Consider the following 14673-nt stretch of genomic DNA (forward strand, 5'->3'; position numbering starts at 1 on the left):
GCAGCCAATGGGCGGCCGCCTTCTTGGCCGCCCTGCCAATGGTGCCGCCGGGTGTTGCGGCAAGATGGCGGCGCGCGGCCGCAGCGCCGGGGGAAGGGTCGGGGTCGCGGTCGCTTCGCGGGCGTGAGGAGGCGACGACGGGCAGGGAGAACCATGCTGCGCGCCTCTCTCCGACAGGTGAGTGGGGTCTGTCCGCCTGCCGGGAATGCCGAGGAGCGGGGTGGGGGTGCCGAGGAGCGGGGCGGGTTCGCAAGGTGACCGGTGTCCCCTCGCGTCCCCCGTCCCCGGGGCGGCCCGGGAGAGCGCTTCCCGTGGGCTGCTTCCCTCAGCGGCGGTGGCGCGTTCTTCCCGTGCCGCCCCGGCGCGGCCTCTGTCACCCGGCTGCCCTGAAAGACAGGTTGCGTTCTCAGGTGTCGGCGGCGTTGAAGGAAGGACGAGTCACTCCCACAGAGCTCTGCCAGCGATGCCTGGCCCTCATCAAAAGCACCAAGTTTCTGAATGCTTACATTACCGTAGCGGAAGAGACCGCTTTGAAGCAGGCTGAAGAATCCGAGGAAAGATATAAAAGAGGTATGCTGGTTTGCGAGTAATGTCAGGCCTTAAAAAGTTGCTGTGGAGGAGCTGTCTGTGTTAGACGAAGCACCTTTGCTTTTTGGAGGGGTTGGCTTGGCTTGTTTGACTGTCGGGGGATGAGGCTCACGCTTTGAGGTTTCCGCGGGTGCTCATGGATGTACACTTGGCACTCGGAAGAATATTTAGTCCAAAAATCAGGGGGAAAACCTGGACCAAACGAGGTACTACAGGTTAAACAGGCCCTGTGCCTCTTGGACAGCACTGCTACTTGGTGTCTGCTGCTTCTTTCCCTCAGCAGCTCATTTGGAATGTGTAGCCAATTAGGTACCATGAATAGGCAAATGCAGTGGTCATTCACAGACCTCCAGACTGGGATAGGCAAACAGCTGGTACAACCTGTTGAGTTTTTAATTAAGAAACCAAATTAAAATAAAACAGCTTCATTAATTGCCGTTAGTAATTGGAGAACAGAGCAGCTTTCAGTCCTGTTATCTGCACCATTTAGAAGATGGCCATCCTCATTTTCCTTTATGTTTAGAGAAAGGCAGGAAAGGTAAATTTTCACCTAATAGAGTACATGTTTTCCTTCCTGGGTGACACTTGCTGTCCTCTGGCAGCTCAATAAAATTGTTAGCCAGGTTGTTTTGCTTCCTGATGTAGGCCTTTTAGTTTCCCGGTTGGGGTTTTTTTTGTGGTGTTGTTTGCTGGTTTGGGGTTTTTTTGATGGTAGATAATCAATTACTTGGGAAGGACTTCCTCTGCTTCAGTAATTTTTCAGGTCGTATCTACTGTGTATGTCGGGTAGGCAGAATTTATGGCTCCCAGCCTAGTGAGGGAGTGGATTTAGCAGCACCTATGGCTGAAATAAGCACTGTGTGGTCACATTGGGAAAGGTATAGCCAGCCTGGATGAAAGCAGCTGCCTGCCTGAAGGGCTTAGACACATTCACAGAGCTCTGCTCTGTGAGGCCAAGTCTGGTTTGGGCAGAGTGCTCAATGCTTTAGTAGGAATGGAAGATGGTTCTTGAAAATGGAACAGACAACCATCAAATGCCAAATGGAAAGCAATCTTTCTTCCAAAAACCACACAAAGGGACATATAAAATAAACAGTAATTGATGAGAGCATTATATATATAGCACATTATGCTTTAATCTCTGTTGTTTTACAACCATTCCTAATGCAGGTCAGCCACTGGGCATTCTAGATGGAATTCCTATTGCTGTAAAAGACAACTTTAATACAGCTGGCATTGAGACAACATGTGCATCAAATATGTTAAAAGGTACAGTAAAGCTTTTAAAGTAAAATCAAATAATTTGCTCTTTATAGGGTTTATTGACTGGAGTCTTCCAGAAAGCCAAGAGTTTTCAGAAAATGAGCTGGTGTCATTTGAGGAAATACATTTGTCCAATTTCATTAGCCAAGTTCAGCTGGTATTACAGATGTATCTTTTTCTTCTTCTAAGCACATTATCTCTGTATTTATATTTGTATGCATTTAAAAACAGTTATAATGAAAACCTATATACTACAATAAAAGGGATCCAAAACTTGCATTTTCCTTCACATTGTTTTTAGGTCTAGAGGAGAGCAGTGAGTACTGTTCTGCCTAGTGGAATCCAAAGACAGTTCTATTTTGTTGTTATTGTTGTTCTGTTTATAATTGTTGACTTAAATAATTTTTTCATATGGCTGTGAGAAAAGTGGGTGTTAACAATCCCAACATACAATCACATTCTATAATGGTTTTATGGCTTTTTTTCTTTTAATTTCTTAATCTCATTGTTTCTATTAACAAGTCAAGAATGTTTTCAAGGCATTACAATGTTTTTATAGTAAAAGCAAAAGTAGGAAACATTTCTTATAGCTGTTTTATTCTGCACAAAGTAAAACTTTTTATTAATCCTTGTGGAAGATAGCAGAAGCAAATTAGCAGACCTCTAATTTGATTGTCTTTAATAGCAGAAGAAACAAAATATGGCGTCACTGTTGTAAAAGTTGTTATATCACCTGAGATGCTTTTCCTTAAAGCACATTCTCAGACCTGTTGTGACTGATTGCAGTGAGTATTAGGAGTGATGTCCTTGTTCCTGATGAAAGTGGGAGTGGAGGAGCCCCTGTCATCATTCACGAAGTGAATTGGTTATTACCTGAGGTCTCATGTCACTGTCATAGTTCTCATCCTAGGTTATGTAAGGTCTGAGTGGTAACGACAGCTTAAAAATGTTCATAGTACCTGTAAAAATAATTTGTATCTCACCAGTTGGTCTTAAATGTTCTGATTGTTTTCAGGTTATATTTCTCCTTACAATGCTACAGTAGTTCAGAAATTACTGGATCAGGGAGCTGTGCTTTTGGGTAAAACAAACCTAGATGAATTTGCAATGGGGTGAGTGATGTTTATTATTTTTAATGTGTTGATTTTACATAAATAGCATGCTTAGCATCAGTTCCAGTCTACCTGTAATCCTTAACTCCTGTTTCTGTGAGTCGAGACAATAATGAGTACTTACTGGAAGGGTACACAGAGCTGCATGAACTTCTCCCTGAGCACTTAGAGTGTTGTGTAAATGATACAGACACTGAGTTTTGTGAACATAGTGTTCAAATGTAGCTGTGCTTGAGAGGCGGGAAGTGGTCCAGCTTTTGCAGAAGGCCAAGGACAAGTGGTCTTCTTGTAGATTTGGTAGTGTGTTAATAGAATTGATTACAACACAGTTAATTGCTGCCTTTTCCTCTCTCCTTACTGATGGCTTTTTGCCCTTAGGTAATTGTTATCATGCCCGCAGTGGCAGTCACTACCTCTGCCAGTCAGCCACTGGGGTAATTTATATGGGTACTCCCTGACTTGCTGCACATAGGCTAATCCAGAGCAAGGCTTTTAAGTTGCCTAAGCTAATGTTGGTGACTTTTTGTCAAGAGCACATTGAAAAATGCTCCTACAAATTGATTCTTCTGCAAATCTGTGAAGGCAGCCAAGCAGAGAACAGCATTGAGCTGTTAAGGATGATAATTACTGCTAGGTTTGGAAGGGAATCTCTGGGCCTTTAGTTACCTGTGAAAAACAGTAAATGCTGTATTTTGGTTTTATTATACTTAAACCAAAGTCCAAGGTTTAATTGGAAATTCACATGGATGGGGTGGAAATACATAGACAATATTATTTTGAATAAAGTAATGTTTGTGTAAAAAAGCTATTCCTCAGAGGAGGAGCAGACAAAAAGCTTAGGAAAAACCTGATAATGTAGTATTACAACTGGTCTAAGTTCAGTAAAGCACAGGGTTCTCCTAGTAAGCTTATCCCAACATTGGCTTCTCGTCCTAGTCTGTGTGTTTGCATGATCTCTTGATCAGGGAGCAGATCCAGCTCTAATGTAATGATGTCTCAATAAGGTTGGTTTTCAACGGCTGTCAGCTGCCTGTTCTGTCTGATGATTTAGCTGGTGACACTGACACCTTGTAGTCAGGGGGAGCATGGAGTAGAGGGCCTGAGGAAGGAGGAAAGTACACCCTGTCCCTCCTTCTAGTGGCAGCTCACACTTAGGTGACACAAGCTGAGTGAAACCAGTTTCTGAGAAGCCAGTCTGGCATTCTGAACCAGTGGACTGTGGTCTCTGCAGAGGGCTACAGGGTGAGTAATAGTGTGGCATTTCGGAGAAATGCATGTTCCTGGTATTGTGGAGCTTTTTCTCCATCTCTGGCAGCATGTTTTTCCTCACAGCTGTGATCTTACACCAAATGCAGGGCTGGAAAAACAGAATACCTTGGTTTGGAAAGAGACGTGCTCCTGTACTTTTACGTAGCTTAAATCAGTTTTATGTCTCTGTGACCCTGGTTCAGTGGCTTTAGCAGAAATTAGAAAGAGGTACCAGTTCAGGTTCTATGTCAGAAACTGATGAGCAGCTATAAATTTTACAGGTGTATGTAATGTTGTAGAAGCTGACTGCATAAGGATTTACATACACCAGCTTTCTTGTGTTGAAATTGAATTTGCAAGGATGATAAGGAGTTGGATTAAAAAAATTAAATTGGTGAATACAGTGTGTCATTTGTCACTTCTGTCTGTATTTGTCCTGTCTTACTACCTTAGATCTGGGAGTACGGATGGAGTATTTGGACCAGTCAGAAATCCCTGGAGTTACTCAAAACAGTACAAGGAAAAGTCTGTCCCAAAATCCCATTCAGAAGATGAAGAGTCTAACTGGGTGATAACAGGAGGGAGCTCAGGAGGCAGTGCAGCTGCTGTGTCATCTTTCACGTGTTTTGCGTAAGAGGCTTTTAAAATTGTCTTTCCCTAAATGGCTCAAAATATGTTGGAATGTTTTAATTTTTTAATTTTCTCATGAGCTAGTATGAAATAGGAAGGTTATTGGCACTGGCACACAAAAATTTATTTCAACATCCCTAGGTTATTTGTGGCATATAATGAAGCAAGAATTAATCCATGCACGCAAATTTAGATTTACTCATTTCGGGCATTTTTCAGTGGTATCACTTTGCACTGAATGAAATAAAAATACAATGGCAATAAAGGAGTGACAGTTTTATCCTTTTTTCCACGTAATCTCTTAAAAAGTCTTCGGGGTTTGTGATGCATCCTCTGCCTCACTAATTGCATTCCACAAATACACACTGAAAATATAATTCAGCAAATTAGGAGATCCCTTAATTTGTAACAGTATAATAATCTTTCCTCTGCTCCTTTGTTTTTATAGCGTAGTTATGTAATAGTACATAAGATCTGGGACCTAAAAACTTTCAAATCCCTTAACAAAAGAGTACAGAGTATTTACTACATAGGTACTTATAGACTTCCCTGTTTTTAAGTTAGAAGACAGTTGTAGTGTTGGGGTTTTTTTTTAGGCAGGTGTGTGTTTATGGTCGTTTGGAGTTTTTTTCCTAAAGGAATTTAAATAAGCTGGATTTTTTTTTAATAGTAATTATTACTTGTATGGAATAGCAACACACTGTGTAGCAATTCAGTTGTCTGTACTGTCTTCCCCATTTGACTGTTAAAACTGATCACAAATCTTTACACCTTGCATTTTATGCAATTTTTAGAGCTACATGTTGGGGCATGTTTTATAGAAAATTATTTCAATTGTGCTCTTAATTGGAAGGTATTTAAAAATGCTCTTTATTTACTTCATTGTTGTTTACCCATATACTACATTACTAGCATCTATTTTGTTGTTAAAATATTCTTGATAATGTCGATTACAACTCTTTTAATTAGTTATTAAAATTATGTATCTCTTCATCTCCTTACCTTTAGTGGGATATAACCCATTTTAACCAACATTTTAATACTGTTGAAATTGAACTCTGTGCAGCCATTCCCAAGGACTGCTGCTCCTCATCCTGAGCCAGAATGGGCTGATCCTGAGAGGGTCTGGCACCTTTTCTTGTGTTGCTGGGCTCCCATCTTGCACTGCTCAGCACACTGTCAGATCAGTGAGATTTTTTTTGTCCAGCTATTTTATTGTGTATAACCTGCTGTATATCCATCCTATTAGTGTCTTTCAAGCACTAGGAATGCTGCCAGTCTGTACATTTTCAATTTGAGATTTGGATGTCCAAAAATGCTATAAAATTGAAGATGCTTTACATCAACACAAAGGCTTTGAAAAAAAATTGACTTCAGGAAAGTCAGTTGAATTTGTTCAGCCATATCAGAAACAAATGGCTATGGGAAAAGTCATATACTCAGTTCAATAAAGATTATACCTGTTTCTAAAGTTTAAATTTGTTTTGGCAAAGATTTGAATGAAAACTGCTTTATCTTTTTAATGCTGCTTGAGTTAGATTTATTAAAAACAAGAGAACAGCGTGTTTCATTTCAGTACAATTTAAAAAAAAATAGATCAAGGTTTCACCTGTGAATAAGAAAAAAGAAATACAACATAATAGTAATAATAATAATAATAATATACTGTGTTTTAGTTGTACCTAAGCTACTGTAAACTGGGAGTTCTGATCAATCTTTGTAGATTTGGAAACAGGAAAAACATCTTTCCAAAGTATGCCCTCTTTTTAGGGGCAAGAGGTGTCGCTCTTCATTTTTATCCTGGAAAATGCTGATTCATGCTGCATTGGCTACCCAATAAAAAAGATATCAGTATTGGAAATTGTTCCCTAGGTCACATATTTATCATGCAGTATTGAAACAGACCACAGTATTGGAACAGAGAAGGCAGAAGAAGATATTTGGGGCCATTTCAGACAGTCTGAATTCTACCTATCTGCCTCTGCTTTGTGAAGAGAACTGGACTGTCCTAATGGCAAATTCAGGGACCCTAAGAAAAATCAGGGAACAAATGAAAAATAGATAGAGAGCAGACTGGAATTTAGGTTGTGTGATTATGATCTTCAGATCTTCTCATCTGGAAGAATTCACAAGAGTTTTAAATCCATGCATCTTAAAGCCACACATTCTTATGATTTGGAAATGTTTTGAATTATCTTACTAATGATCATCCTTTTGAAACCATAGAGCCTTAGGGTCAGACACAGGAGGATCTACCCGAAACCCTGCTGCTCACTGTGGTGTTGTAGGTTTAAAGCCAACATATGGACTGATCTCTCGCCATGGTCTCATTCCTCTAGTGAACTCCATGGATGTGCCAGGAATCCTAACCAGATGTGTGGATGATGCGGCAGTTTTGTTAGGTATTACAATGTCCTACATTTTTGTTTACAGCATTTCCTCAAAACAAACTGAATTCTAACTAACTAATGTACGTTTTCCTGGTCTTCACATGTCATGTCATATTTCAGGTTCACTTGCTGGACATGATCCAAAGGACTCTACCACAATTCAGGATGACTTTAAGCCATTTGAACTACCTAATTTGACTGATGTCAGCAAGCTTTCAATAGGAATTCCAAAGGTAACATTTAAATCCTGTTAGCAGTTATGGACAGGAAGAACAAATAAGGCACATAACAAAAAAATACTTGTGTCTTGCCCACCACCTCCCAGTCTCCTGTGATTTGAAACATTGAAGACAGTAAAAGCAGCTCCTGAAAAGGAAGGGTATGTGTGTGCTCTGTTGCCTGTCCAGGCAATTTGGAGTAAGCATACACTAATGCATCATCTAAAATACTGTCATTGTGGTGGGAAGCACAGTCAGGAACGTCAGGGGAAATGGAGAACTTCAGTTTTTGGTTCTCTCTGTTGCTCCTTTATTAGTCCACTCTGTAACCTCAAACAAGTTGCTCTTGGTGCCTTCCCACGCAGTGAGCTTGATACTGGTTTGTGCAGAGCTTTGAGATACTTGCCTACATGGCCCTGTGTTAATATAGAGCAGAAGTTTAAAGGCAATTGAATGGCACAAGGAGCTATGGTTTGCAGAGTTCTAATAAGAACTGACATCTATAATTTGGCATCTGATGTATGCAATTCAATCGTGTTTGTAACCATAAGAGTACTTGAAATTTAAGAACAAAGTTTGGGACTTCAGCCTATTTTTAATTTAATAAAGGCTCTGCCTGCAAAGAGACAATGTGAGTAACATTAATTGGATTCTCAGTTTTGCAACCTAAGCTAGAACAGGCATACCAAAAGTTTTAATTTCATAAGCAGGGATGTCCACTGACAAATTATTCACAATTTGTGAAATGGAAAAACTACATGCCTAGAAAATTGATCAGTTGCATACTGTTTAAATCTTGATAAATGTAAAATGGTGATAATTGGTTTATTTTTCCTATCCTTTGGACAGTTTTTTCTACTGCTACAAGTTACTCTAAACAGGTACATGCATACATTAAACATGGGTCATAGCTTCTCAGAAATCAGACAGTATTATGCCCCTGATATTATGAGTTAGAACTAAAGCAAGTATCTTCAAAATTAGGGAGTTTTAATAGAATACTTATAATTTGAGTATGAAATAGAAATGTAGCTAATCTAAGTCTTCTCCCAACCCATTGATTGTAGTTCTTCTTTGGTGGGTGGTTTTGTTTGTTTCACCAAGGTGTGCCAGTTGCCACTGATAGTGCTGTGGCCATTTTTTTTAATCTGTCCTGCTTGCAGCAGCCCTAGTTTTAGGATTTAGACCTGAAGAATTTCTACCCATGACTGAAGAGCAGTGCAGTACAGTCCTGATAGATAAATAAGGGGATAACTGGGCAGTTACTCTTTTAGAAGAAGCTGCTGAAATTCCATGATTAGTGATACATATATTAATCCTACTGAGATGAACATAATATTCTCAAGAAGATTCAATCCTGTTAATTCAATATTCCTTCATTGTATAGGATTTAGTAGATGCAAAAAGCTTTAATAAGTACTTTAAATCTTAAAGTGCTGAGATAATGGTTTCAGTGTATTTTTAGCAAGGAGTATTTGTGTTTTGGTTGCTATTAGAAGTAAACCAGTGTGTAAAATAACTCCTCTTGTTTTTCCTCTAAGGAGTATCATGTACCAGGGCTGTCCAGTGAAATTCTGGCTATCTGGTCAAAGGCTGCTGAGCTGTTTAAGAATGCAGGTGCTAAAGTGGTTGAAGTGAGCCTCCCACACACTCGTTACTCAATTGTCTGCTATCATGTGCTGTGCACAGCAGAAGTGGCATCAAATATGGCCAGGTTTGATGGACTGGAATATGGTAAGGCCTTTGAAAAGCTTTTTTCTCAGGCAGTAGAAATATTGCAGGATGCCATGTAAAAGTTTTGTAGATTTCCTTTTCATGGTTGGATGCTTGATGTTAATTTCTCCAAGATGAAATATAGTAAAAAATCTTGTGCAGATAAATAAATACATAGTTTATTTCACTACTAGGCATATCAATGTCTGGGCTCAAAATCTAGTTTAGTATTTCCATAATAAGACAGGAATATGTTTCATTGTTTTTCCAGAATAGTAGCATATCAGACTGCAGCAAACAGTGACCTATTGTATTACTGTGACGTTATTAAGTCTTAAGGATTACAAGAAGTATTAATACCCAGAATGCCTTTTCAGGACATCGTTCTGACATGAAGGATTCCACTGAAAGTATGTATGCTGCAACACGGCGAGAAGGCTTCAATGATGTCGTAAGAGGAAGGATTCTGTCAGGAAACTACTTCTTGTTGAAACAGTAAGCAGTACATCTTGAAATTCAGCTTTTCCAGGTTAATGAATTTTTGAGCAAATGGTGATTAATCATGATATGAAAAAGAAATTGCCTTTACACTAGTAGCTGTTTGTATTTTTATTGCTGCTTTAGCTCTATAATATCTAGTGAACTGTTAATAATGAACAAAAATGTTTTCCCTGAGTCTTACCAGTGAGCCTCCTACATTAAATAAGTAAAACAACTTAGTGATATTTTTTTTCCCTACCAGAGCATTATTGGCATCCATTAGTTAAATTAGGCAGAAATGTACCCTATGGTATGACATTGAAATCATACTGAAGTCATTACTGCTGTAGTGTTAGAAGTTCTGTAGCTGTTTATCTCATTAAAACTGCATAGAAAAAGTGCTGGTACATTGTAGTGAGGCCTTCTAGGGAAAGCCAGAGACACAGCTGTTACATTAACTGCGGCTCTCTGCCTCAAGGTGCAGGGAAAGAGAAGCACTGGCAAAGTACTGAACTGGAGTCCTTACAGAAGTCAGGGTTTTATCCAGCTCACATGGAGAATCTGGTGCATGGATCTATTTTACGTTTTTAGTTTTCAATCCTTATTCAGTAGTCCTAATTTATGTTGGTAAAAGTGCTGTTTTTCTGTGTGAATTTGCTCAGATACTAACAAAAATATTAGGCATGTAATCAGTCTCTGTAGTGCACTTTCTTTGAAAGAGCTCTGTCAGCAAGAGTATTCATCAGATGTGACTTCTAATTGCTCTGAGAGACAGGAATGTTGTCAGTCAGTCTGTAACAAACAGCTTTTATGGAATGCTGATATTCCTGCCAAGTGTGCTCCCTCTGCTTACAACTGTCCAGATCAGCTTTCCTTAGGCTGCTTGAAAATTCACATAGTTAACTCTTCTGTGAAGGAATACACAATTACAGAATTACATGCCAGAATTACAGAATATTCTGAGTTGGAAGCGACCCACAAGGATCATCAAGTCCAACTCTTAAGTGAATGGCCCATATAGGGATTGACCTTGCAACCTTGGTTATTTTATCACAAGGCTCTAACCAGCTGAGCTACTCTCATTAGCTTCCACCAAGATGGAACAGAGAGTTGTGCTCCTGTTCCACAGTAAATTACTCTCTTGTAAGACTGAAGGGTTCAGAAAGCATCCTTAGAATAAGTAGTAGAGAAAACCCATCTGTGTCTGCTGCAAATGTTGCCTTTTACAGCTTATTTTTATCTTTTCAGAGTTTTAAAATGACTAGGTGATCGTTCAGGAAGTTCTGTTTAACATCTTTAGAGATGACATGGACAAGGGGATCAAGTCCTCCCACAGCAAGTTTTCAGACAGCTCCAATTTGTTTGGTGGTGTTGATCTGCAGGAGGGCTCTGCAGAGGGATCTGGACAGGCTGGATCAATGGGCTGAGGCCAGTTGTGTGAGGTTCTATAGGGCTGGGTCCTGCACTTGGGTCATAACAACCTACAGGCTGAGGAAGAGTGGCTGGAAAGCTGCTCAGGGGAAAAGGACCTGGAGGTGCTGGTCAACAGGACATGAGCCAGCTGTGCCCAGGTGGCCAAGAAGGCCAATGGCATCCTGGTCTGTATCAGCACCAGGGCAGGGATTGTCCCCCAGTACCTGCACTGGTGAGGCCATGCCTCGAATCCTGTGTTCAGTCTGGGCCCTCCACTACAAGAAGGACATTGAGGGGCTGGAGCACGTCCAGAGGAGGACAGCAGAGCTGGTGAAGGGTCTGGAACACAACTCTTATGAGGAGTGGCTGAAGGAGATGAGGGTGTTTAGCCTGGAACAAAGGAGAGACCTTGTCACTCTCACTACAACTGCCTGCAAAGAGATTGGCGAGGTGGGAGTCAGTGTCTTCTCCCAGGTAACAAGTGATAGGAGAAGAGTAAACAGCTTTATGTTGTACCCTGTAAGGTTTACATTGGATATTGGGAAAAATGTCTTCACTATAAGGGGTGTCAAGCGTTGGAACAGCCTGTCAAGGGAAGTGGTGAATTCCCCATCCATTTAAAAGACATGTAGATGTGGCACTTAGGGACTTTTTGAAGTTAACAGCTAGGTTGATTTCTGAAGTGATTGTAGGAAAAGGTCTGATTCCTATTATGTAACTTACTAACTTGAATACACTTTGTTATTGATTATAGCCATTTTCATTGCTGTCTTTTGGAATCTTTAATCTTTAGATTACTCTAACAAAGCAGGTTTTAGGTAGTCGCAGTCGTTTTATTGGTAAACACTGGCATGTAGCAGTTGGTAATACACCACTCCATTTTTCTTTCACTTCCCTTTTTTTTTTTCCTTTCCCAAGTAGCTGAGGGTTTAGATGACAGTTACTTTTGAAACTGAACTTCTCTGAATTTAAGATTCCGTATTTACCAGTTCTGCATATGAAATTAAAAGGAACAATAGACGTAAAGTTGACTAATGTATTTCTGCTTCAGAGTTGTGTAAAGACAGAAATTCATAGACCACATGTTTACATGAGGGGAAAAAAAGGGTAAAGATAAGGTCTTTATAGTATTCTACAGAAAAGTATATTACAACCACATACATAGTTTTAAATCCATTTGGAGTTCTTCACAGATGATGGGACTTTTTCACATGCTTCAAGTATCTTGCTGGGTTGAATCCTAAATGGTTTATTCCTGTTTTTCAGATCTGTGTAGTTCTGCATGTCCTAGACTTTGCTGCCCTACAGTGAAATTAGGTTAGATACCAGCTTTTCACCCAGAGGGTGCTTGAGCACTGTAACAGACTCCCCAGGAAAATGGTCATAGCACCAAGCCAGTGTGAGTTGTGCTCTCAGGCACATTGTGTGGGTCTTGGAGTGTCCTGCACAGGGCCAACAGTTGGACTCCATTATCTTGATGGGTCCTTTCCAACTCGGCATTTTCCATGGTTCTGTGAAATTCAATACACAGTTTAGTTTCCAAATGGTCATAAAAGTGTTGTTTTGATTTTTAGTTAATTATTGTAAAGTAGGGTTTTGTTTTCCCTTCACCTTTCTTCAGCTGTATGCCCTCATTTCTTCCTTCTCTGACAGCTCCTTTGCTATGAGAGCATAAATACATGTGTGGTGACTAAGCTTCCAATGTGAGTCAAAATTTTGTCCAAAAGGATTACTGGGCTTGTCTTTTCCAGAATAACTAAGAAATAAAGTTCTGTATTTTGGGAATTAAAATATCAGGCCTTTATGTTCCTGTTTTTTTCTAGGAACTATGAGAATTACTTCGTCAAGGCACAGAAAGTGAGACGTCTCATTGCCAATGACTTTGTGAAGGTTTTCAGGAGCGGTGTTGATATTTTACTCACTCCCACCACTCTGAGTGATGCAGCACCATACATGGAATTCATCCAAGAGGACAACAGGACCCGCAGTGCTCAAGATGACATCCTGACACAGGCTGCAAACATGGCTGGTGAGTAGGGGACAGGAATTCAATTATGTTTTTCCCTGCCAAGTAATTTTAAATGTCCAATCTCTTTAGGTATTGAACCTTCTCTTTAGAATCAAGATATTTCCCCCACATGTCGTAAGTCTTACAGTGGTAACTGAGTCTAAAGACAATTTATTAAATGCTTGAAAATCTAAGACTAGATTTTAAATTAGGGCACTTTGGAGCTGAGTGTGGGCTGCAGGTAAGATGAACCTGTTCCAGAGACAGCAATCTCTTTCTAAGGAGAACTGATTATCTTTTTCAGAGGATGCTGACCTCTTTAATCTCTTTAATTAATTTCTTGTGATCATCTAACATTCAGTTCATTTAATCAAATTATTTTAGCTGGTCTTTTTTCTATACATGGTTTGTTTTCTGGTTCTCTTAAAATTGATTCAAAAATTACTCTAAGGTTTCATAGTAAGTCTTTGCATGTGTATTTTTTTTCTTTCAGGACTGCCAGCCATAAATGTTCCTACAGCTCTTTCAGAGAGAGGTTTGCCAGTTGGACTTCAGTTCATTGGACGTTCATTCCAGGAGAAGCAGCTTCTCACTGTAGCCAAATGGTTTGAAAAACAAGTACAATTCCCAGTGATTCAACTAGAAGAAGTAAAAAGGCACGACAGTGGTGTCTTTCAGCATCAGAAATCTGCTTCTTTTTCATAGCCTGGGACTTGTTAGTCAGAGCAAGAAAGCTGTGGAGGTCAGGAAATGAATTTCTGCAGTTAATTGTCTCTTGCAGAAGTAATAATGAAGACATTATGCAGTAATGCACGATGGAATCAGGACAGCTTGTTACAGTGTAATTTAGGTAAAGTAAATTAAGTAAATATTACCATGTTATTAAGAGCTATTTCTTACTGATATGAAAAACACCAAGTTGAGATTTTGTATGTTATGCCTGTGAAGCTGATTTTTCAATCCCCAGAGAGTGTGTAAGGTATCTGACCAATTAAAGAACTAACCTGAACTTTTGTGTGAAGACTTCATGGTTGCCAAAGGGCTTGGTTTCCTTCTGGAGCGTAGACTTTTGTAATGATGACAACCAGACAAGCTCTGTCAGAACAAGGGTATCAAGGATCTGTTCAAGACTTAAATACAAAAGGAAACAAGGGAATAACATAGAACCATAGAATCCTCTAGATCAGAAAATACTTTTAAGATCATCACATTCAACCAGCACTACAAAGTTCACCACTCAGTCATATCCCCAATGCCACATCTACACATCTGTAATGTGATGCTTATTAAGGACATTGTGAGAAAGCTAAATCACACCTGCATTTAGATCCCTGTTTTATCAAAATTCAAGATACGGAAATGTTAGTCTATTTTAAAAACCAAAAATATTCCCTACTTCCAGCTAAATTGTGCAGGAGGTGAAAATAACCTCTGGGGTTACAAATCATGCAGATTATTCTGCATTGTATCCATGTAAGAATGATGAATTCCAGGTATCTTCTGGGGAAAGATGTGTAGCAGTAGTACTTGAGTAGTTTTTTTCTTCTTTCTTCATCACTGTTCTTTATAATCAACACTTAAAAGCTTACTAAAAAAGAGATCTTACTCAG

At 39.7% G+C, this 14673-nt stretch overlaps 1 protein-coding gene across 1 annotated transcript; it reads left to right on the forward strand.

Moving 5' to 3' along the window:
* Positions 1–8: 8 nt before the first annotated feature.
* Positions 9–14072, forward strand: QRSL1 (glutaminyl-tRNA amidotransferase subunit QRSL1). Its single transcript, XM_058834759.1, has 11 exons — positions 9–177; positions 411–570; positions 1759–1857; positions 2867–2963; positions 4665–4841; positions 7068–7243; positions 7352–7464; positions 8991–9183; positions 9540–9657; positions 12879–13084; positions 13557–14072. Exons 1-11 carry the CDS (start codon positions 154–156, stop codon positions 13766–13768), a joined length of 1575 nt encoding a protein of 524 aa, XP_058690742.1. The 5' UTR covers positions 9–153; the 3' UTR covers positions 13769–14072.
* The last annotated feature ends 601 nt before the right edge of the window (positions 14073–14673 follow it).

This window comes from Poecile atricapillus, chromosome 3 (genome assembly GCF_030490865.1).
Source record: "Poecile atricapillus isolate bPoeAtr1 chromosome 3, bPoeAtr1.hap1, whole genome shotgun sequence".
NCBI classification, from domain to species: Eukaryota; Metazoa; Chordata; class Aves; order Passeriformes; family Paridae; genus Poecile; species Poecile atricapillus.